This window comes from Vicugna pacos, chromosome 25 (genome assembly GCF_048564905.1).
Source record: "Vicugna pacos chromosome 25, VicPac4, whole genome shotgun sequence".
Classification (NCBI taxonomy): Eukaryota; Metazoa; Chordata; class Mammalia; order Artiodactyla; family Camelidae; genus Vicugna; species Vicugna pacos.
The window spans coordinates 8,633,330-8,658,476 of NC_133011.1; the positions used below are offsets into that span (position 1 = coordinate 8,633,330).

General features: G+C 37.4%; 1 protein-coding gene across 2 annotated transcripts in view; it reads right to left on the reverse strand.

Moving 5' to 3' along the window:
* STK3 (serine/threonine kinase 3) overlaps positions 1–18,839 on the reverse strand; it is a 232,808-nt gene extending 213,969 nt beyond the window's left edge. For both annotated transcript variants that reach the window (XR_012064120.1, XM_072949503.1), the window contains exon 1: positions 18,623–18,839. Coding sequence is in view for 1 of the 2 variants with exons in the window: in XM_072949503.1 (XP_072805604.1) it covers positions 18,623–18,648 (26 nt within the window). In the remaining variant the exon portion in view is untranslated. The remainder of the gene's footprint in view (positions 1–18,622) is intronic.
* Between the last annotated feature and the right edge of the window lie 6,308 nt (positions 18,840–25,147).

Here is a 25,147-nt window from a genome sequence, read left to right on the forward strand (position 1 = left end):
TAAGATAGAGTTTATTACATACTTAAGTAGACATATCCTAGAATTATCTTTTTGAAATACTTAAATAACTAATACAATCAGGTTTTCCTGTCACTTGATTTTCTATCTCATAAAGTAAGGAAAAACATAATCTATTATACTGTCATTGCTAATACAGTGGGAAAAAGCAGTCTTCTCCCACATTGTTTTTAAACATTATTCTTGTTTTTTTAAAAGCTACAATCAAGTTCTCTAATACTTCAAGATTTAAATGCCTACTTTAACCTCATACCCATCTTGTGGTATCTCGCTCTTGTGTTTCCAGCTCAATGTAAGAATTTCTGAAATGTAAGCTTTCTTGATTGTGGTGGTGGTTCCACTGGTATATACATGTATCAAAATTCATCAAATTATACATATGAAATATGTGTAGTCTACTGTACAGGAATCATACCAGAATAAAGGTGTTAAAAAGAAAAGAATTTCTGTTATTTTTCCCAAGGTCTCAGGAGAGAACAACCTTCTACATAGACTAGTCTTAGTTATCTCCAAATTCTCCTTTATATTTTATCATCTTAAAAATAATTCATAAGTAGAATTATACCTTAGATAATGTATTATGGTGATACATTGTTAAAATTTATATCTTTTAGAGATGCATACTGAAATAATTAAGAATGCCACACACTATTTACCATAGTCAAGACGTGGAAACAACCCAAGTGCCCTTCAACAGATGATTGGCTTAAGAAAATGTGGTTTATATGCAACAGAATATTACTCAGCCACATAAAAGGATGAAATACTGCCATCTGCAGCAACATGAATGAACCTAGAGAATATTATACTTAGTTAAGTCAAGACAGAGAAAGACAAATACTATATGATATCATTTATATATAAAATTTTAAAAAATTATCAAAATTAATCTACATCCAAAACAGAAAGACTCACAGACATAGAAAACAAACTTATGGTTAACATAAGTTATGGTTACCAAAGTAGAAAGGGAAGAGGGTGGATAAATTTGGAGTATGGAATTAGCAGATACAAACTACTAATACATAAAATAGATAAGCAACAATAATTTACTGTATGGCACAGAGAAGTATATTCAATATCTTGTAATAACCTATGATGGAAAAGAACCTGAAAGAGTGTGTATATATACACTATATATATTCAGAATCTTTATAGTTTCAAATGTACAGCAAAGTGATTCAATTGGCAGTAGCCCCTGGGAATGTCTTAGAAATGGGATTCTCAGGCTCCACCCCAGACCTGCCGAATCACAGACTGGAGTGGAGCCAGCAGGCTGTGTTTAACAAGCCCTCCAGGAGATTCTGATGTGCACTCAAGTTTGAGAATCACTGCTCCTGCATTGTGGAATTTAGGCTACAGTGAACCACCCCTGTAAAATAAAACACCTTCATGGCCTTGATTGTAATCCTGACATTTAACAAAATTTGATAACACTTTAAATTGAAAACTTAAAAAAAAAACCTGTTTTAAAAAGCCTCAACTAATCATCCTTAAAAGTGATATTTTTACACCCTGAAGTCTATCAGTAATGTTTTATGTATTCTGGAAATCATGTTACAACTGTATAAATACTGTTCAGTATTAAAGAGAAATGGAGAGACAAAAAAAAAAATTCAATCACTTTGCTGTATACCTAAAACTAACAAAATACTGTAAATCAACTATACCTCAATTAAAAAAAAAATTTAAGAACTCCATAATGATATCAGAGATTACTTCAAAATAATAAAGGGTGGTGAAGTTAGTAATTGTTTAAACTGGGTAATGGGTATACATAGTTGGGTATTCTCTCTTCTTTACAAAACTGTTCGAAGTTTTCCATAATAAAAAAGTTTTTTTAAAGAGTAAATGGTAGGATTTAAATCAACTTCAATTGTTCTTAGAAATAATTGGAGACAAAAAAGCATGTATTCAATGCAAATTATTTATAACAAAATACAAAAGTAAATAAATGTCTAAACATAGGTTAATTAACTATAGAACATCCATTCAAGGAGATATTACTAAAAGTCATGTAGAAAACTCATTGATTTAAAACAAATTAACAATACATTGCTAAAAGAAAAAAGGATAGGTTACTAAATAATGAGCACCTAACTAAAGCATTTCATTTTTTTCTTCTAAGGATGGGTGTATCTGCAAATGTGCATGCGCATACAACCACTGGCACCAAACTAATGGTAGATTTATTTTGTTCACTGCTATACCCTTAGCACCAAAAACTGCCTGGGACACAACAGAAACTCAAATATTTGTTACCTGTAAACATTTTAAGATTCCAGGCAACAAGGTTTGAATTTGGGAGTGGCTTTCCTCTCTGCTTTAGTTCATAAAGTTTTTACAATAAACATTCATTTTTTTCTATGTAACCCCATCTCATAGCAAAATTAAAATTTTCTTCATGATTCAATAATTATTTCATGGAATGCCTTCCATAAAAATCATTTTATACACTGAAAATAAAGGTCTCTTCTTTAGGTGGAATTAATGAATAGACCAAGGCAACGAGAAATAGTAAAAACACTATCTGTTAATCATTTTATTCTTGTGAGTGAATTCTGCAACTACAGAGAATAACTATCTTTAAGAAAACTAATGTTTCTAAAACAAATCTTCAACATGGGCACAAAAAATGATAAAACTAGATTTAAAAGTCATCCATTTATGTTCATTCAGTATACACGTACTGAATTTGTAGAAAAGAAGCTACCTGCTAGGGTAAGGCAAAGGAAATTAAGATACAGCCCTAATCTAACAGGAAAGACAGACACATTAGAGCTAATGAAACATAATAATACAGGTAGTTAACATTTTTTAGGGCTTTTCATGGCCTTCTGCAGAGCATTGAACAAGCATTTTCTCACTTAACCTCTATAACAACTTTTTGGTAGTTACTAAAAAAACACTCAGTTTTTAGCTAAGAAAACTAAGGCTTAACTGACTTCCCCAGTCGTTTGGGTAATAAATAACAAAACAGAAAATCAACCCACGGTCTGCCCACGATACTGAAAGAAGCTTCTTACTCTTAGGAAGCTAGCAAATACCAAGATACTGAATAATTGCTACATCAAGTATCATACATCAGCCACATCTTTTAAGGTGGACATTCTTCTGTAAGTGTTCCCAGGAGTTTTTCATCTCCAAATCAGTTAGTTTACTCTGAAATGTTCTATTACAGCCACTGAACTATTAGCTCCAAGAACAGGATTTAGCAGTTTCTTTTTTTCTTCCAGGGCTATCCTATGCACTCAAGAGATTAAGCAGATGAACTATTAACTTATTTTATGCTTCTTAAATTCCAAATCATTGTATCATATTATATGAGATGATAGGCGATCTAGGCAAACAGCAATTTAGATTATGTTTTAGAAAAATGTGGTATAGGGGAGCCAGAGAGATGAAATTCTGAAGGACATTATAGTGACTACGGTAATGATGGAACACCGCTAACTGTATTAAGACAAACCAAGGTACCCTGAAGATTGTCCTATACGCAAATTACATAATTGGAGAAAGTGGTTTTGTTTCTCGCAACCCAGAAACCTGGTGACAAGGATCTGGGTTTTAAAAGTTAAAGTGGAAATGACAGGAAAGAACAAATTCAAGAGATACTTTGAGAAAAGAGTAATTTCTCAATACATACAAGAGACAAATCCTGACTGGGGACCTTAAGAGCCTCTCAATCACCTTATTTCCATTACCTACACTCTAGCTACCATGGACTACTCCTTAAAGATCCTGAATTTTCAGACAAGAAAAAAATCAGCTACTGTACTGTATAAAAAGTAGATATTATACAGTGATTTGTACATAATAGAAGATATACACATCATACCTCTATTATGTTCATTCTCTCTTACATGATCTTTCCCCTTTTCTCTGACTATCAACCACTTCCTTAAAGATATAATCAATAATCTTCTCTGAGAAGTTTGCTGTGATACCCTCCTCTCCTCATCCACCATCCCTACCTACCCACCCATCCAAACAGAGAATTAATCTCACTGTCGAATATGGTCCCACGGCACTTAGCACACTGAGTCATTATTCCTTTCATCACTAGAGCTAAAGTGGGAATTCCATGAAACTACAGATCACATCTTATCCACCCTCATAATTCCAGTAATTACCTAACACAAAACTTCACACATTACTGTTCAATAAACTTTCATTCAATAAATAAATGAATAAACAAATGAAAAAAAGAAAACAATTTTGCTAACTACTGGAGAGCTAATGGAACTTCAAAATGCCAGTCACGCAGTGCTAAGGGGAAAACCTATATTCCTATATAAGGTGTAATGGCTTATTGTGTGCTGCTTCAAATTAAATCAGTTTCACCATCCCAGCAATTAAAAGTACATATGGCTAGAAGCTGATCCAGGGGCTAAAACAGCCAATGGGGGATGCTCCAAACTTCCTAGTTACAAAATGACCCAGTTAACCTTCGATTTCAGAACAAAGATGACAAGGGTCACTGGGGCTCAAGTCATTATTCCAAGGACTCTAAGGTGCCATTCCCCCTATTAAAGGAGCCTATTTCACATTCCAGATTTAGAGTCACGGAAGCTCAGACGTAATGAGCTGCTGACTAGGCACCTTCCCACACTACCCTATGCACATTTCCTGAGTATCCTCACAATAAAATTCTACTACTGAAGATCATCTGTATCCTTCTCTTTCTTACGGTCTTAAAAAAAAAAAAAAAAACCTCAGTAACAGAGTAACTAATATAGGAAACCAAGCAGAGGAAAGACTCACATCAAATGCAAACTGGAAAAACGGTGACATCATTAATTAGTACAGGTCAGATAGAAGCAGATAGAAGATAAGGATTCCATTTTGAATATATTATCTTTGAGAAGACAGTAAAGTAGTCAAATGTTATTCAGTAGATTAGAAATACTGAATAAAAGACTAAGTACAAAGATTCAAAGTCTCAAAAGAGTATACTTTTGGGTCATTTTGGTCAAAGTTGAAGCCAAGAGAGTGGATAAACTCACTAAGAAAATGACTATACTAAAAAAAAAAAAGAGGACGAATGTAGAAAACAGAAAATACAAGGTCACTGTCAATTATGAACTGAGAAGAGCACATAGAACTGTCAGAAGAATAGAAGCAATAGAAAAATCAAAAAGCCAGAAAAAGAGAAAGCTTCAAGAAACAGAGACAGAAGGGGGATAAAAACTGGGAAAAGGTTTCTAATCTTACCAAGCAATGACTGATGCAACCTAAAAGCAGTTTCATTAGACAGACAAGGCCTGAGCATGCCAGAAGATGAAAATGGAATGAAGCCTAAGAAACAGAGATTTTGAAGAGTCTAGAATTGGGGAACAAAAATGTGATTATAGGAGCAGAGTCATAAAAAGTGTGAGAAGAGACAGGCTCAAAGGTCACATTAAAGTCATAGGGGAAGAGAAGAAATTCCCCTTCTGAGATTTGGATCAAAGTCCATAAGGTACTTCTTCCTATCAGTCATAGAAGTTCAACATTCTCTACAAAGCAGATGAAATCACCTGTGTAAAATTATGTGAAAATATGATGGTAGGCCAAGAAGAGAGACTGCAAATTTAGGGGACTGGAGCTCTGAAGCTCTGAAAAGTCGGCTAACACCAAAAAGCAAATTAGCCCCACATAAGAACACAATCAAAAAAGACGTAAGGGGGAAAAAAAGAAGGGACTATATTTAGTCCTCTTCCTGTCTTTTCTGTTTCCAGCTTTGGAGCAGCAGTCTGCAAGTTTGTAGACAGGCTGTAACTTTTGCTAAGGATGTCTCTTCAGTTCTGAAGAGACGGAGGTAAAGCTGTTTATGATTGATGTAAAGTTTTGAGGGTTTTTTTCACTTGTAGGAAAATATACATAACATAAAATTTACTATCTTAACTATCTTCAGGTGTACAAGTAAGCAGCATCAAGTAATTTCACACTGTTGGGAGAGGCTACAAATCAAGTGGGAGAGAGCATGCTTAGCATGCAGAAGGCCCTGGGTTCAAGCCCCAGTACCTCCACTAAAAATATATAAACCTAATTACCTCCCCTAACCTGCCAAAATAAAATAAATAATAATACAATAATAAATTTAAAAAATATTTTTTTAAAAAGTAATTTCACACTGTTGTGCAACCACATCACTATCCATCTCTAGAACTTTTCATCATCCCAAACTGAACTTTTTACCCATTAAACAAATTCCCATTTCCCCCACCTCCCAGTCCCTAGTCACCATGATTCTACTTTCTATCTCTATGATTTTGACTCTTCTAAGTATCTCATTTAAGTGAAATCATATATGTCCTTTTATGTCTGCCAGTATATACCAGTATGTATATACCACATTTTGCTTATCCATTCATCCATCAGTGGACACTTGGGTTGCTTCCACCTTTTAGTTATTTGAATAATGATGATAATAAACTCTGATGTACGAGTATCTCTTGAGTTCCTGCTTTCAATTCTTTTGGGTATCTACCTAGAAGTGGAATTGCTGAACCATACGGTAAGTATATGTTTAATTTTTTTGAGGAACCACCATACTGTTTTCCACAGTGACTGCATGATTTTACATTCCCACAAGCAATGTACAAAAGTACCAACTGCTACAAATTCTAGACAACAAGTATTATTTTCTGGGGGTTTTTTTAGTGGCCATCCTAAAGAGTATGAAGTGGTATCTCGTTGTGATTTTGACTTGCATTTCCCTAATGATTAGTGATGCTGGGTATCTTTTCATGTGCTCATTGTTCATTTGTATATCTTCTTTGGAAAAATGTCTACTCAAGTCTTCTGCTCATTTTTATCTGGGGTGTTTTGGCCAAAGACTTGTAAACACAAACACAAAGGAAGGCTTTGTACACTGCTAGGTCTAGACTCCTAGTTGAGAATAATTAGGATATGGCCTCTAGATCTCTTGGGAAACTAATCAGAAGAGGACCTGGCCAGAGTACAAATCCAGCAAAGGAGAAAAAAACTTTCAGCTCTGCAAGAACAGAGCCACCTTCATATAGCACCTTCCACCTCATTTCAGCTCTGCAATTTTCAATGTCTTTTTCTCTTCTGGCAAATTTCTCTATATGTATTGATTATATTATTGATAGCTTTATTACTATTAATAGTAGCTATTTTACAAGTCAACTGTTATTAACAGTTATATTGTTATTATTGCTATGTGCTAAGCACTATGCCTGATCTTACATGCAATATCTCATTTAAAATTAAGATCTAGTCTTCAACCCTAGCAATTTCATCTTGAATACTGTTAGAAAAGCCAAAAATCTTTAAAATGTATGAAAGGAAAAAAATACATAAAACACATGAAAGGTTTTTATCCTTTAGTCCTTCAACATTCCATTATTAAACAATGTCAAAAAAAAAGTCTCAAAATTAGTCTTAAATACTGAAAATTTTCTAAATTACACAAAGATGAGCCTGATCATAAATCCACAAATTCAAACATCTTTTCTACTTCAACCATAGGAAGTACATTTTACTTCAAACTAATGAAATTTAAGGGTCATTTTTTTCTGCTCCCTTTTGCTTTTTAAAGACCAAACGTGTAAATATTTAGTAGATATTTAGCGCTAAAGTAATAAAACTGACTTTCTTTTTTATTTTTAACTCAACTAGAATATATGTATGCATCCAAGTGAAAGCTGTCCTTTTATTCCCTTGGGAAGTTACGAGTTTCTTCAAAAAATGTCAGACACATTTTTGAAACATTTTGGAAACTGTCTTCAGAGATAAATGCTTCACCAATCACTTATTTACAATCATTTATTCCCCTACATCTTAAAATTCTGAAGATAAAATATGAGGATTCAGTCTCTATATGCTCATAACTCTTCACTCCCATCCCAAGAAGAATACTAGATTTAACTGCAACAATCACAAACAATCAAAACATTGATTAAAAGTGTAACTACATTAATAAAAGTGTAACTTCAAGGAAAGTTTAAACTCTGACAATATTAACATTTGTATCATTCGGTGAGTTCTGTACTCTGACTTCTGCTTAATGTTTAGAGACTTCGTTTAATCTTCACAAAACCCAAAAAGAAGGTACTATTATCATTTCCATTTTATGAGTGAACCAAGACTTCGGAAAGTTAAGCAACTTACCTACCATTGCATTGCAGGAAATGGCAGAGCTAAGGTTAGAACCAATTTGACTCTAAAGCTTGGGCTCTTGTTTCCCTAGTAATTATCACTTTTTTAACAGTAAAATAGATGTAACTGATGATCTCATAGTGAATTTACTTTATAAAACTACATTAAAGTTTATGAGAGTTTAGTTAATTAGTGGCACTAGAATGAACTGAAATTCATCTCAGAAACAGATGCTCTGTAATAAATGGAAAACTTTTTAAAATTAAATGAAAGTCTTATTTTTCAACTCTATCATCCCATTTCCTCTCAGGTTGGGCTCTCTGCCCAAAAGTACTCTAAAATTATAATTTCCTGGCAAAGAGCTTTATAGGAAAAGAAGTTGAGATTTTGCTCTTTCCTTCACCCTTGGAGTCTTTCATTTTTATTTTCTAAGAACTTTTTCACTTACCCTCAACTGGAAAGTGACATGATTCCTTCTAATTTCTTGTAACATACCTATATGAAGTTAACACATGCTGCAATATACTACCCAGCCCTAAAGACATGTTACTGCGTTTTTACTTTCTTAATAACTCATTTTTCAAAAAACACAAATCCAGAAAATGTAGACAATGTAAAATAGCACATTTGAAAATGCTCCAACATAGTCACATCTTATTAAAATAAAAATTAAAAATAATTTTATAAGAAATATGCAGACCTGTCTCATAACTTTTAATCCAGTCCATTATAAAGATTTTTAAATACTCAACAACCATATCTATATTTAAGAACTAACAAAGGGAATAGAATCTTTAACTGATTAAAAATAAAAGAGGATACTTCCACATGAAACTTGCCAAGGTTTACCCATGAACCTGCTAAAAAAAAATCCACTATGATTTGTGCTGAAGGGACTACCTCCACTGAAAAACTGGATTTACTCATATGTTTTCTTCTGCATTTATTCCCCTACACCTCAGATTTTGAAAATAAAATGTGAGGATTTAGTCTCTATACATTCTCAATTCCTCACTCCCATCTCTAGAATTAACCGCAACAATCCCAAACATTAATACATTAATTAAAGGTATAACTATATTAATAAAAGTATAAGCTCAAGGAAAGTTTAACCTCTAACAATATTAACACCTGTATCATTCACTGAGTTCTGTACCCTGACTTCTCTATAATTTCTACAGGTTTTTATAAAGAGAAGCGAGGGGCTGTGGAGACAGTGGCTGGTTTCAGTTGCTTGAAGAGATAGACTCTATTTAGCTTGATTTTTCAGCGCAGTTTGATTACTTACACAGCAACAACACACAGGAAGCCACTTCTCAGTATTTCTCTGGTTCTTTCTAAATAAATTAAGGGAAGGAGACTGAGAAATAGCTCATGATTTTGGTGCTTTGTGAAAATAATTTTTGCTTTTTTTTAATCTAGAATATTTTTACCTGTTTGGTTTTTTAATAGAAATAAAAACAAAATTTTAAAATTCCAGCTGTATCTAATAGGAAAATTATTATAAGAAAGATAACTAGCCTAAATATGTCACTCATAGAAATTAAAAATAATCTACTATAAATGTAACATTACTGTATCTGTAAAGCTATAAATAGCCTCTGAAACTCCAATTCACTTTGGTAATACCATGAGTCTTCAAAATCTAACTGATGCTCCAAAATGACAAAATTTTTTTAACTTGGGAATTGTGTGGGCTTTTTAAGGTAAAATACTCTTCTTTTTTTGGGGCAAAAAATTGTTATTTTCATATTAAATTTTAGAAATTTAGGAAAGTTTAAATAATTTTTTCTCTCCTTCCTCACTGTACAATAATGTTTTTAGTCAAAAGATGATTTCAGGATGTACTATGAACCCAGAAGAGAAAAAGGCCTCTGGTACGCAAAAACTGACACAAAGAGCACATGCTTTACTTTGGGAAAGGCAGAGCTACTGTTAGGTCAGACCACTATTCCTAAGATAAGCGCAGGTTAGACAAGAGCGCAGCAATGAGAGATAACAGAGGACAGTAAAACACAAGGCTAGACAGACTTACAGGGGAAAACCCACCTATACACAGCAACAAAGCTTCTCATGCACCAAAAGAACACACTTGACTGTCTCTATAAATTAAAACTATGAATAGTTCCATGAACTTTCTTATGGCTTCTATGATCTAAAATTTATTTATTTTTTTAAATTAAGTAATCAAGAAAGCAAATGATCAGTCTCAGAAGACTGGGTCAAGCGTCCTCACTGTGGAATGAATTTCCATCAAAATTGGTTATTTTAAAAGTGTTTCTTAAAATATTTTAGAAGTATAACGCTTGAAATGGTTTACTTCATTTATTTGGGAAATCCATTATGTGGTACACCATACTTCCCAATAATGCTGAATGTCTGTAAAGTTATCACCATATCACTATTTGGGGAGACTGTTTCACATCACATGACTTTTTAATGAATTTTAATTACAGGTGACTAAACAACTGTTGAGAGTCTGTATATAAGGGGGAGACCCCATTTTCTTACCATTGGCCTAGTACTTGAATTCTCTTCTATTAGGGAAAAAAAGAAAAAAACACCTTGGAAGTATACAGTGAGAATCAAGTGCAATGAAGGAAAACTCAATGTACCAGGAAAAGAAAATTATCAAAATACTTTCTTCTCAAGAGTTAATTAGTACATACATTTTTAATTTCCACTGTAATTTTATGGATTCCATCGCTTAATTTCATCCTTGTCTTTTTTTTTAAATTCTTAGGAATTACATGAACTATAAATTTTATTCAGAGCAATCATTTCTCTCCAACCTCTTTCTATGATTGAAATCTCACTAATTATTAAAAATATTTGAATAGATATCATCATTGGGAAATGGCTACTGGCTGCTATTTGATAGCAAGATGACAGACTAATTCACATATCAACTTATAAGTGCAATGTGATGCCTTTTAATATAGTAATTATTACACCAAAACTAATTATTTCTAAAGTTATGTGACAAATGTAATTTACCAACTATGTCACTGGGACAAATATCTCATCTCATTTATTCAAAAGCACAATAAAACTTAATAAGAGGGGCTAATATCAAAACTGAAAGGGAGTAACAATGGCATTTACTATCTGGATGTGCTCCATTTTACAACTCATCAGACTATAGTCAGTTAAGGTTGGATTTATAAAGCAGCTTCAAGATGCCCTTGAATTTTGTTTATTTGTACACAGATACACTTTCACTTTTGCAAAACAATGCAGGCTAAAAGTTCTAACCTAAAAAATAAAGCTTGAAATCTGATCGTATCACTAGTGGTGCTATCTGTCTTGGATTCGTTCATTTTACCTATCTTTTTCATTTAAAAAAAAGGAGAAACTAGGTCACCTGAAACATTTAGAGGTGAGAAAGAAGTGAGGCTGGATTTTAGAATAACAGTAGGTCAAAGGGTAACCAGAGTATGACAGGGAGAACATGAAGATAAAAGTCCATTCTAAATAGTCTCTACCACGGAACTGTCTATAGATGTCCAATTTCTGGCTCAAACTTAAAAACATAAACATAGAGATATTATCCAAGGAAAGAAGTTCAAAATTGCCAATGCCATCATTTTTTGATAGAATAACCTATGGTCTGAAAGATTAAGTCAGTTCTCCTACCTATAAATAAAATACTATTTAAAAAAAAAAAACCCTCTATATTAGTGTTCAGGTTAGGGTCTTAAAATATCAACACTCAATAAAAGTAGGGCTTACTGGAGAAGGTTGATTCCAGATCTGGGAAAGGAAATGGGCAAGATGAACCCTGAATATCTTATCACAGCAAACAGCAAAAAAGCTGTACAAGACCACTAAGGTCATGTTGTCTCCTGAAGAGATTCCTACTGACCAAAGATGGGACACTTTAAGCTTCAGCAAAAGTAACTTCAATGGATTAAAATCTATCAAATATGTTTATATCTATCAGCTTATAATAGCATTTAAAAAAAAAGAAAAAGAATTAATCACCTTCAGAGGAAAACAGGGAACTGATTCATTATCTTGAAAACAGGTAAATAAAGGGAAAGAACCAAGTGACTCAGATAGTCTTGCCAAACACCACCTATAATAATGCCTAAGGGACTGAACTTGAGTCTGATCCAGTCTCTGGATCCAGCTGCCCTTTTGCAGGAAATAAGGAGGACAAAGGAACATGCTGAACTGCGCCTTGAGCAAGCAATAAGAAAATCCAGCCTGTGGAAAACTACAATTCCAACAGTCTGCATTTGCAACAGGAAAAGGAAAAGAAAAGAGATGGAGAGCAACCTAAAGATTAAAAATCACAACTCACATAAAAACTATTTTTTAATCGGCAAGACTAACCTATGATGTCTAGCAATGCACCTTTAAGGTATTACTGTAAAAGTAAGAATTATGGTTACATATGGGGAAAGGTGGCTGTGATTGGGATGGAGCATTCGGTAGGTGCTTCCAAAGAGGGTGGCAAAGTTCTATTTCTTAACCGACTGGTGATTATAAAGATGTATGCATTACACTAATTCATCAAACCATACAACTGGTTTTTTTTACCTATGTTTCATTTTTTAATAAAAAGGTTTTTTTTTTAATAGCAGGTCACCTGAACAAAGGCTTGCTATGTTTCCCATTCTCTAGTCTAAAGTGGTGGAAAAAAGAGGTTAAAAAAAGAAATCAGTTCCCATCATTTCCTCCCTACCCACTTCCTCTTCTAAGGGAACCACCTAATATCATATTTTGGGCCAAACAGATTCACATTCCTGGGAATCTGGAATTCTAAGAAAAAGACTATAGATAATCTGTTCCTCTCCTAACCCAACCTGTTCCTCACCCAATCTTTCTCCATCTCCCAAGTTGCTCAAACCCAAAACCCAGGAGCCAGAACTGATTCCGTCTTCCTCATTCCCCACATCTCGTTTATCAGTAATCTTTCATTTCTAACTGCAAAACTAACTAAAATCTGCCCACTTCTCTCCATCTCCACTGACTCCACCATCTCTCACCAAGAACTACTGCAACAGCCTCCTAACTTGGTCCCTGCTTTTAATCTTAACCCCCTACAATTTATTCCACCCAAAGCAACCAGAATGATCTTTTAAAAATATAAACTGCTTAAAATACTGCATAAATCCTTTAATACAGCCCACTCCACTGATTGAATACCAAATTCCTTTCCACGGCTTGCATCACTGAATCCCTGCCCATCCCTCTGACTTCATCTCCAACCACTTTCTCCCATTCTACAACACAGCCACAGTGACCTCATTTCAATTCCTCCCACACACTGACTCTTTCCCACCTCCAGGCCTTCTCATAGCTTTTCCCTTTGTCTGGAATACTCTTTTCCAGTTACTCACAAGGAATACTTCTCAACCTTACCTTCACAGCTGAAGTACTACCTTCTCAAGAAAGCCTCCTTCAACTGCCCTATTAAAGCAGGTTCCACCATTTTTCTCCATCAATACATACTAGTTCTATTCTTCCTAGCTCAAGCTCCAACTAGAGCGGATTTCTATGATAGTGTATGTTCTATCTCATCTGTTTCGTTCAACAATGTACCCAGCATCTGTCATTTGAAAGATAGTCGATTAATAATTACTGAATATACAAATAAATGAGCAAATTAATGAACTCAAGGCTGACAAAGAAAATTTCTATCAGATAGTATAAATTTTCTCTTTAGAAGAAAAATCTAAAGACCTTTGGTAGATGGGGAGGGTGGAGCTGGTAAAGAGTCAGAAGTCGAGGTCATCATAATTATAGTGGGATATTTCCAGTGCACGGGGTCATTCTACACCAGAAGGCAAAGCAGCCTGTGCCTCAAAGCAACCTTCATGTATTACATTTTTCCTTGTAAACTCTATCAGACATCATGGATAATCATTTTCCATCTTCTCATACTTTAACTGGGACATATGTAAAGTGTTCAAAAAACAGCAGCTTTTAAATAATTGTTTCCTCTCTGCCCTTCACCTCTTCCCTTTTAAACTCTTAAAGAATACCTCTATTTTATGTATAGGTTGTTACGATGATACCACTCTGGATTCCCCTGGACTCTTCATGCTGAGGAACTTATGAGAACCATCTACTTTACCCTCCCGTATCCCTGTCCTTTCACCTTTGCGTTCTCATTCCATAATAATCTATATTCTGGCTGGTACTCCATTCACTCATAGTAACACTTACTTTTATGAAATGACTGGGTTTTTTTACATTCCCTTTTCACTTGTATGGATGCACTTTGTAACCCTAACATTTTGACTTCAGTCTTCAACTTTTACTTCCTCCAAACTAACTACCCTTTCACACTATTAAAAAATTAATTAATTAAAAAAAACAATTTGCCACAGGATCCAACTATAGCTTAAATCAAAGAACACTCTCCATCTTGAGAGTAAATAAGCTTGAGTCGCTTACTTTCTTAATGTCCTTCCAGTGTTCTCACTGTTCCACACCAATTTTTCCTCTAAGTATAACTTAATCAATGAATTTTAAACTTTAAATAACTATTTATCCTATAACGTAACAGGAAAAAGGCCTGTCTGGTAAAGCATCCCTCTGCAGCAGTGATACTCCGTTCTATCTCTGACGAGTGCTGTATATGACTATCCACCCTCCAGCAACCAGAGTCCTCATGCTGCCCCTCGGTCTGTCATAGAGACCCACCTCCCTTCTACAAATGTTCTACTTGTAGAAGTGTGTATGTTTGGTGATCTTCCTTTCTACTATCAAAACTTACCTATTCTGTCATTTTTCTGTCATCTAGTGGTTCCCCTACAAAGAAATCTGATAAACTCAACCTACCAAAATGCTAGTAATTAATAGCCATTTAATGGATTTCCCTTACCAAAGGGACATCATTTTAATAAGAATTTCTGAGAACCTCTGTGACAGGCCTGTTAAGGAAATCTGAGGAATCTAAAAGCTATTTTGATCTTCAAGTCACTGACATGGGTGACCACAACTATTGCCTATGTTTAACACAAACCTCGTTGGGGAGACCAAATCAATAATGTGAGGGTAAGAGGGGCCTTACAGACTGTCTAGACACTAGACTCTCAGATCTGGCTGCCCGTTGGAATCTCCAACTCCCAGAGGAGAAGAACGACACCCAAAGAAGTAAATTTCAAAGCCAGTGACAAAGCTAGGCCTAACACCCAGGCCTAATGATATGTCAGATACTCATGAACAACACACTAAAAGTATAAAGACATGTATGGGGAGGACAAATACCCAGTTCAGGACAGTAACAACCCTTTTGGGGATGGACAGGAAATCCAAGTGAGAAGAGATATACTTAGGGGGCTTCAACTGTATTAGTAATATTTTATTTCTAAAGCTGGGTAGTGATATGTAAGTATTTATTAAATTAGTACCCATTATCTTTTGGGTGTCTAAAATTCTGTAATTAAAAAAAAGAACAGTTTGAAGATGGATACTCAAATGGATAGCATAGTAGGAATACAGAGAAGTATCTTAGGCTAGAAAGTACTCAAATGCAATATTTTATGAAACAGGCCTTGAGGGAAAAAAAAACACATAGATTACTAGCAAAAAATAACAAACCTTTCTAAAGGAAGAACACAAACAAAGGCAAAGTTTGGAGTACCCATAGCCTCAAATCTAAATAAAAAAACAATAGGGAAACTTTAGAAGGACAGATTCAGCTCAGAGAAGTAACAAAAGGCTAGGGGTTAATGTTGAGACCAAGTGACAGGGGCCTGGGGTACTACGTCAAGTAGCGTGCCCCAATCCAAAACAAAACAAAACAACAACACAAACAGAGTAGCATGACTGAAGTGATCTAGCAAAACAAACAAAAGCCACATGCAGCATGTACTAAAGCAAACAGTGTTCTTTGGGTCATTAGGAGGTTCTGTAGGACGCCAAAAGAAGGTAAGGCGCGAGGAACCAAGTTCTGGTGCCCTGCCCCTACTCCAAAGAGATCCCTTCTGCTGTTAAAATTTTTTGATAACCAGTGGACTACAGTGCCCGAATGGAAGGCACTACTATAAATCACCTGTGAAGGTCCTAAAACCCTGGAATGGGGTAGTAGTACTGGGAATGAAAAGGGGAGGGGAGGAATGAATCCACAGACTTATTGATGGAAAATGTGACAGGTTCCAGTGACAAACCAAATAGGATAATGAAAGGGTGGATCTACACACAAAAATCAAAAATACTAACAGTGCAACAGCTATTGGTCATACAGACTTGATCAACAGCACCATATACGTGACCATGTAAAAATGTCTGAGCCCTAAGGAAGTGCTACTTAAGGCAAAAAAGCAAAGTAGCCTTCTTACGGGGACTAAGAAAAGAACAAGCAACAGGACTAGGAGAAAGAGATGACCAGCACATCATGGAACACTAAGAGAGCAAGCGAGAGTTTCAAAGAGGCATCACTGTACACAAATGAGAGGGAGTACAGCCCTTGTAGCCAATCAGACCCAGGATTCTGGCACCAGCTCCACCTGACCAAGTTATCTAACCTCTCCAAGCCTCATTTAATAAGAAAAGTACAACCTAACAACTAACATTATTGAACATATTATAGAGCCCTGTGCTAAGTGCTTTACACACGACCTCACTTACTCCTCACAACACATTTTACAGATGAAGAAATTAAATTTAGAACTAGCATAGTAAGTTGCAGAGCCAGGATCCCTTTTTCTTAGGACAATAAAGTAATGGAATGTATATATAAAATTCCTGGCAAACAGCAAGACCTCAAAAAAATGTAGCCATATTTCATTATCAGAATGTAATGATTAATAGGGGCAACTTAAAAACTCACGGTCAGTTATCCCTGTCACAGCCTTCCATGTGGCAAACTCTCTTAGTGTCCTCATCTATAAAATAGGAATAATGTCTGTAATCCAACCTACTCAGCAGAGCTGGTATAAGGATTAAATGATACTATGAAAAAGAAAATGCTGTGAAAAAAATTTTAAGAGACATTCAAATACATGGGATTGTCATGTATCTTTTGCTCTTTAGAAATGCCTTCCTGGATCAACATAAGTCTCTCTAAAGAGGGCTAAAAATAAGTCTCTTAAATGTGCAACCACCACTTTGAAAAGTGTAAGTCACCATGGAACGGTGATACATACCACGCACACCTCCCCTCAACCCCTCCAGGTTCTCTCCCTGCAAGGGCAGGGGTTCTCTTATACGGTAATGAAATTCTGATAACTTTGATAAGAGCTGATCAATGAAAAGAGCTTCTACTTCAATTCAGAGTTGTTCAACTCCGCTGTATGGTCTTATCCCAGAGGTGCCCCTTACAGTCCTTCCAAAACAATTTTTTTCCATTTCTTCTATAGTATTAAAACTGTGTGCCCTCTCAATGTTAGAATTAGGATATTTTACAAAATGCTAGAAAAGAATCTATGAAGGGCTCTGTCTGACAGCAGGTCTCTTTTGGAAACCCCTCCACAACCCCCCCTTTTTCACCTGAACAGATGGTTTCCAGGCCTCAAGGCTCACATATCTAGTCACACAATTCACAACAGCTCACAAAGTTCCTATCTTTTTAATTATTCCATGTTCTTTAATACACCACCTTTCATCTAAAGATCTCTAGGTATCAAAACACTCTTTAATCTTCACAACAGCACGGTATGGGAGAGAGATTAGCACCCTTATTTTATAAATTAAAAATGAAAGACTGAAGTTAAATGTTTTATCCAACGTCGGTTGATTGATTCATTCTGGGGGAGGGGGGAGATCCACATTATGAACTTATATCAATGGACAGCCCTGATTTAGCTTTCCAAAATCATTTCAAAAATCAGTTCAAACGTATCTACTGTGTACTCTTACACTCCCAATTTATCAAAGAATAAATATAAACTAAAAGTAAATACCAAAGCATCACTATTTTCACATGCCACAAGAAAAACAGAAACAAAAAAAAACTATACGGAGGAGGGGTTCTAATTAAAGATTCCTACTGTCTTGCATCCATAAATACTTTTGAACTTGAAGAGGAAGGGGGGAGGAACACCTGTCAATGCAGCATATCCACAGTAAGTTTTACAGACTGTGTAGCTATTAATAATTAATTCCTTAAACTGTAAATAAACAACCTGCCTTCTCAAAAAAATAATTATAATAAGGACACTATTAAGAACACTTGACAAGAAAGCCTACATGGTTGTAAGAAGCCCAGTAATTTCCTAGTTTTACGTCTCCCAGGCTTCGTGAACTTGCCACGAGGGAAAACTCCGCCCCTCCCAGGAGTCCGGCCGCGGGGCGCCCGGCGCTGCCCACCGACTTTCCTCGCGCACCAGGCCGGGCCAGCTGCGGGGGAAGCGAGGCTCGGCGTCCGCTCGGGGCCCCTCGCCCCACGGACAGACGCGGCCCGGCCCCCGGACCTGCCTCGCGACCCCCGGCGCGCCCGGCTCCGGGCCCTGCAGTCTGGGAGGAGGTCGCGGTCCCGCCCGGCCTAGCCGCCCCCGCCGGCGCCGCCTCCCTCCTTCTCCCGGATCCGCGCGTTCGTTACCTCTTGGGCGCCGGCGGCTGCTCCATGGCGGCCGGGGACAGAAGGAGGGACCAGGCGGGCGGCGAAGGCCAGAGGCGGGCAAGGAGCCGGGGCACCGGCCGGCCGAGCCCCGGGAACCACAGAGGGAAACTCCAGGAACTCGGACCAACTTTCCCGTAACTCCGCGGCGGATCCCCCTCCCGCTCGCGAGCGCCGCTCCTCCCGGCCCGCCCCGCCCCGCCCCTCGGCCGCCGGCCGCGGTCCGCGGAGGGTGGGCGGAGCCGGCAGCGTTCCACGGGGGGGTGGGAGGAGCCGGCCGCGGCCCAGGCGTGGGGGCGGGTCCAGGCCCTGGGGAGGGCGGGTGGTGGGCGGAGTCGGGGCGGAGGGAGGGGCAGGCCATGGTCCTTGAGGCGAGAAAAGGAGCCGGGACCGCAAGGGCGAGAGGGTGAGGCCTGAGGACCCGGGGCTTCTCTTTGCTGGCCTGGGGCACGTTCCTTTGAGGCGGCCCGAAGCTCCCGCTCCTCACTTGCCTTCATTGCTTTTGCCCCAGTCTGATTTGACTCATTTCTCTGGATTTCCCAAAGATACTTCCCAAACATCTTGAGCAGCCGTTTGAAGTATTGCTAACTGCCCACGCTTCTGTCTCTAGTTCTTTTCATAATTACTGGTTATGTTTTCCCCCAGCCATCCCCCCAATACTAGGGATACTTCTGGAAATTCTTGTTTGATTTTGATTGTAGACAAGCTCCTCCAATAATTACGTCTAATTACAAAGGCAATAATTACTGCTATGAGATCTGTCTTGCACCAGATTCACTGCACTGTGGTCTTGATGGCTTTTCGACTGGATAACCTGGCACCTATCACAAAGCATGATGCATAGAAAAGTACTCAAGAAAATTGTTTCCTTTCCACTTGCCACCCCCTCCCGCAACTTACCCCCAAGGCCCTTACCCCATTGTAATTTGGTCCCTTCAGGCAACCATAGTGTGTACACTGTTTAACCTTAAATTTCATCTATAGATATCTTTCTTATCTTTCACATACCACTGCTATGTAAATATGTTTTTGTGAGAAATTGTCAAATGTAGTGTCAGAGTTTTCTGAAGATTAGAACAAAGAATATGAAGAGAATGCTGAATAAAGGAACTTTGTGAACATTAATCCAAATTCAACTTACCTATTAACAGATATTCTTCTTTTTCTTTTACGTTTCACTATGTAATGAACTTACATTATTTACTTTCAAACAATTATATCCCCCTCTAAATTTAGGTATTTTAAAGATAAGACCATTTGTTGTTGAAACCTAAACTCAAATTCTGTGAACAAGAGAGATAATGACAGAATTTATACTCATTTACACTTATTAAGGATCCACAGTCTATCATTCAGAAGTAACAAGACAACCATTAAGACATCAAAGCTAGAAAGAACCTTTGAAAGTGCTTCATTCTCTCCCTCACTGTTCCCTACTTCCATGTCCTGTTCCCATCTCTTTATATTTTACCAGGAAAATCTCTTTCAGAGAAGCTCATTTCATCTTTTTAAAAATTTTTCAGATTTATTAATGGGTTCAAATTACACTTTAAAATGGACTCTGACTTATGTTAGTAATCTCCAGGAAGCCTTTCCCAGTAAAACCATCCACACCACCAGCCAACTACCTCCAACATTTCAGCTGTGAAAGATGTCTCTCTTCCACGTGCCCAGAACACACTAGGCTAACTTGTGTCTGATGCTTATCACACTGTATTGAAGTTCTGTTTATTTGACTGTCATCCCAACCCAGCTGTGAGTCTGGTGAGCATTGTACTGTGTCTTTATTCTCTCTCTTGCATAACAAGTGCTTTACGGATTTTGGGTTGGATGGCTCCCTTTTGCTCCCTTAGATTCTCCCTCCATCCTTCTCCACCTGATCTCTGCCCTGGGGACTGATCTGTATGGCTAGTGTCATTGGGCCCCGAGCCCTCTGACTTCTGTTTGGATCTAATGACAGGGAGAGCCAGCAGGAGATCATCTGGCAGAGAAAGGAATGTAAGGTCAGACTATTTATTCCTCTGGTTCCTTTCCTGTGAGGTCTCCTATGGCCCAACTCTCCTAGTCCCTTTGGACCTAAGGGGACCACTTTGCAATTCCTTGGATTCCTCCTCTAGACCCTACATTCCCCCAAAGCTGAGCCCTCCTCAAACTGCCCTAATTTGCATGTACCTTCAAAAGGGTTTCCCATTGGAACCATGACTGAGACACCCATACAGAAGGTTTGTGGAAGGAGGAGAAATAATATCAGAAAATAAATCTCTGATGTCTCCCCTCAATTTGAAAGGAAGGAGGCTAACAATTTTGTATGATCCCAATGGATTCAGACACTTGGCCTATATTATCTCATTACACCCTTAAACCTGCCTTATTAGGTAGCTATTTCTGCCTTATAGGTGAAGAAACTAAGGTTCAAATGGGTGGAGGGAGTTACCCCAGACCAAACAGAAAATCTGCATTCTAACCCATGCCTTTATAACTCCAAAGCCATGCTTTATCCCACAGCAAGCCAGTCAGTAAATATTTATAGAGCATTTATATATGCAGGCATTATTCTAGTTACTGGGAATTCATTAGTAAAGAAAACAGACAAATAGATGAAACTTCCTGCCCTCATGTGAGCCCAAAGAAACAGTAAGTGCTAAGGCCTGAGGCCATTGTGCCTGGAGCGCTCTGTGTTACAGAATAAAAGGAATGGGTTTTCTTCTGAATTACTGGGGGGGGGGGATCTCAAATCTCTGTTTTAATTGGTCTGTAGAAAGCCAGCCTGAGGATTCCAAGAAGGAAAGCACAGAAATCAGCATTCAATCTGCCAATAAGAGGCAGCAACATTCATGAACAATTGAAAGCTGTTGGAAAATTAGATTCAGATAAGGGTCACTCAGCTTCACTTAACTGTGAAAGCATCGTAATCTGTTTCTGCTTACAACCTTCCAACTGGAGTGGAAATTAAGTATGCACCTTAATTATACTAGCAAACAGCTCACCAGAATTCTCAACTGAGTTCTCTAAGAGAAATGGGAGAGAAACCTGCAATTTGGGACCCAGTTCCTTGGAATAACAAAAGTGCATTCATTGTCCCTGAATACATACACCACCATGTTTTACAGGTAGAAAAATATTAAAATTAAAAAAAAAAATTTTTCCTTGTTACACTAGTTGTGCTGTTTATTGAAACTCAAATTTGTGTTACCCTTTTTCTCAACTTTATATTTATTTGAAAAATATTAACAGCTGTTTATCTTTTCTACTAGAAAGAGTTTAGGACAAAGAGAAAGCTCTGGTCAAATGTATTACATTACATAATTTTTTTATGTGCAGGGGAATTCAGAACTGTTTCCTCTCAAGAGGTGGCTTTACAAAGCATTTTCTCTTGATCTGTTTTCTCTTTTCTAACTTAATTTTATAGTTAGCCTGGAACTAGCATGTTGCATTTGTTTTCAACCACTATCGCATTTTATCACAGCAATTTTAGACTTAAATTTCATTTGTTAGTTTCACTTATTCCCAAATAAGGACAGTATTTTATTCATAGTTGTTGTATCAAAAGTCTAGCATGTCAGTTAACCACAAGCAACAATTCAAAATGACTTTTAAAACAAGAAGCTTAGATGTGGTATTTCTAGGTTTGATCAATTCTTTGATTTACTTCTGTTTCCTGCCCTACTGTGCGCTGCAGGGTGTCCTTAGGCTGTCTCCCTCCCGTCAAATGGTAGCCGCCACAATCCAGGCGTCACATGGAGACGTGACAATGTACAGCAACAGAGGAAGATTATTTCTTTCTGATTACCACTTTTTAAGATGGTGGGAAAGCCTATTCCAAAAGCCCTTCTGCGGACTTCCCTTCATGTCCTATTGGCCAGAAGTATGTCACAGACCTACCTGTGAGAAAGAAAATGGTGCCACAAAAACCTGTGTAGACCAACTGCAATTCACCCCATGAGGCTGGGCTTGGAGCTGAGACTGGGAGTCACCTTCCCTGAAGCTTATGGGAAGGAGAAGCATGAGAGAAAAACAAAATTGGGCTATTATTAACAGAGAATGGAGGAATTGTTATTAGGCAACAGCCCATGAGTTCTAGTAAATATTAAACACCTAGAGCAATACGATCACTAAATAAATGTTTGTTGAGTGAATGAATGGATTTCCATACAAAGAAAACATTAAGAATTTTAAGATACATAAATCATATATAAACAACATATTAAGTGAAAGTGAATGTGCCATTTGTCCTTTTTATTTCCTCTCAGTTTCAAATTCATCCTCTGTTGTCTGCTCTGTTAAAATGGAGCTGCTAGGTCCATTAAATATTTTTCTTTATCAGGTGGTAAGGTGTTAAATGTTGTCTCTGAAGGACCCTGGAGAGACACTACAAAAGAATAGAGCTTTCCTTCCTGGTTGCTGTGTGTTCCCTTGGCTGTAGGACCAGGAGCTGCTTCTCTGAATCCTGCAACACATGCAGCACCTCCAGCACTCAGTGGCCAACGGTTTCCCTCCCCACCATAACTTCTCCCTCCCTTGGGCATTTTTTGCTGCAGAATGCCCCCAGTGAGATGCCTTACCAGTAACAGCTTTTCCCAGCAAACCAAAATTTCCAGAAAGTTCCAGAGGGCACATTTCCAGCAAGTTCTGCTAGCATGTCACCACAGCGACTTCTCTGCCATTCAGCAGGACATAGCTGTGTTCTCTCCAACAACCAACATCTCAGCCCTGAGGGGCTTCTTGTTTGGACGCTCTGTCTCAGCCCCAGGAGAGTATGGCTCCCAATTACTGCTATTCCTACATTCTTTAGAGTTCTCTTTGCTTCTTACTGGCCAATCCCTTGTTACTCCAATCCCCGGTTATGGGTAATAGTTCTTTATATTAAGCTCTCTCTATTCAAATAACTGTGCGGTCTCTGTCTCTTGTGGTTTCTGTATCAGATTGGACCTTGGCTAAGTATAGAGAATAATAGCAAAGAAACTCAGCCCCCACTGTAAGCTCAGAAAAAAGATTGATAAGATCAGACTGATTTTCAGTTCAATACATAATCATCTACACCAGCAGTTCTCAAATTGTTTGGTCTTGGGTCCATTTTACACTCTTAAAAGTTATGGAGAAGCTTAAAGAGCTTTTGTTTATTTGGCTTACATCTATTGATATTAAGAAATTAAAACTGAGAAAGTTTTAAAACAGAAGAGTACATAAGTACACATTTCATTAACCATCAAAGCAATGACATCTTCACATGTCATGTAACAGCTCAAAAATTCCACAATAACACACTCAAGAGAGGATGTGAGTGAAAAAGGCAAATAATACTTTAGTATTATTTTTTAAATAGTTCAACTTTGTCAACCCTCTGAAAGACTCTCAGGTACCCCCAGAGGTACGCAGCTCACACTTTGAGAACCACCAATCTACACAAACTTTATGTGAACACAACACCTAGGACACATGGAGGGAAAGATGTAGAGGGTATGGCTCTTGCTCAAGAATATGGTTTGGTTGAAAATATAGAATATATATTCATATAGAGTGAAATAATGACTCAAGCCTATATGTAACAGACTATCGGTAAGTTCCATCATTCAGAGAAGTGTTAGAGTTCAAATTAATATGGGCTGGCACTAGGCAAAACAAAATCACCTTCCATTTTACAAAACCCACCCTCTTTATATATTTTATAAGGAGAAAGCCAGTTTTTGTTATATACAAATATAAGTTGCAGAACAAAGTAAAGATCTCTCAAAACACAGAAATGATTGATTAAGACACTGAATGTGGGAAAAGAGCCAAGGAAGAGAAAGAAACCAATACTAAAAACCTGGTAAACTCCACCATTTAAAGCCTTTCCATGGCCGACCGTCAGTTACAATAATATAGGGAACTTATTCTTAATAAACTAATCGATGCTATGCTTTCATGATTTCTCTTTTTATATTTTTGGTTTTTTAAATTTCTTTTTATTCTTACCTGTGATCTCTGAATAATTTCTAATGTGTCTTGACTAAATTAAGCAGAAAGAAAACTTGTTTACTTACTCTTAGGCCAGGAAAGCTAGGGAAAAAAGACTACTCCCGGACAGATACGCAGTGGTGACAGCAGTTAACACTGTTCGAAAACTGAACAATCATACTTACAGCAACAGGAAAAAAAAAGGCAGGGAGATAGACATTTAACAGAGAGAAGTTGGGGTAAAACTGAGTCACCCTTAAGCCAGTCTTAGTAGTGATAGCTTCAAATCAAGCTCAAATCCAACCTCACAAAGCTTGGAAAGATTCAGATTTTCAGTAACAGTTTCATGGACATTCTGAGGAAAGACTCATATGGCATGTTAACTCCACGCAATTTCCTAAAAATATTTACCCATCTTTCTCCCTCAATTTTTCACGAGAGCCATTCAGATCGCTTCTCCCTTGTTCACCAAACTCTTACAAGCTTCTCTTTTGTCATAACCACTCAGACTTCTTCTCCCTCCCTGCTGCAGTCTCCCTCCTTTTGCTGTTATTTCAAGCCCTTTCCCTG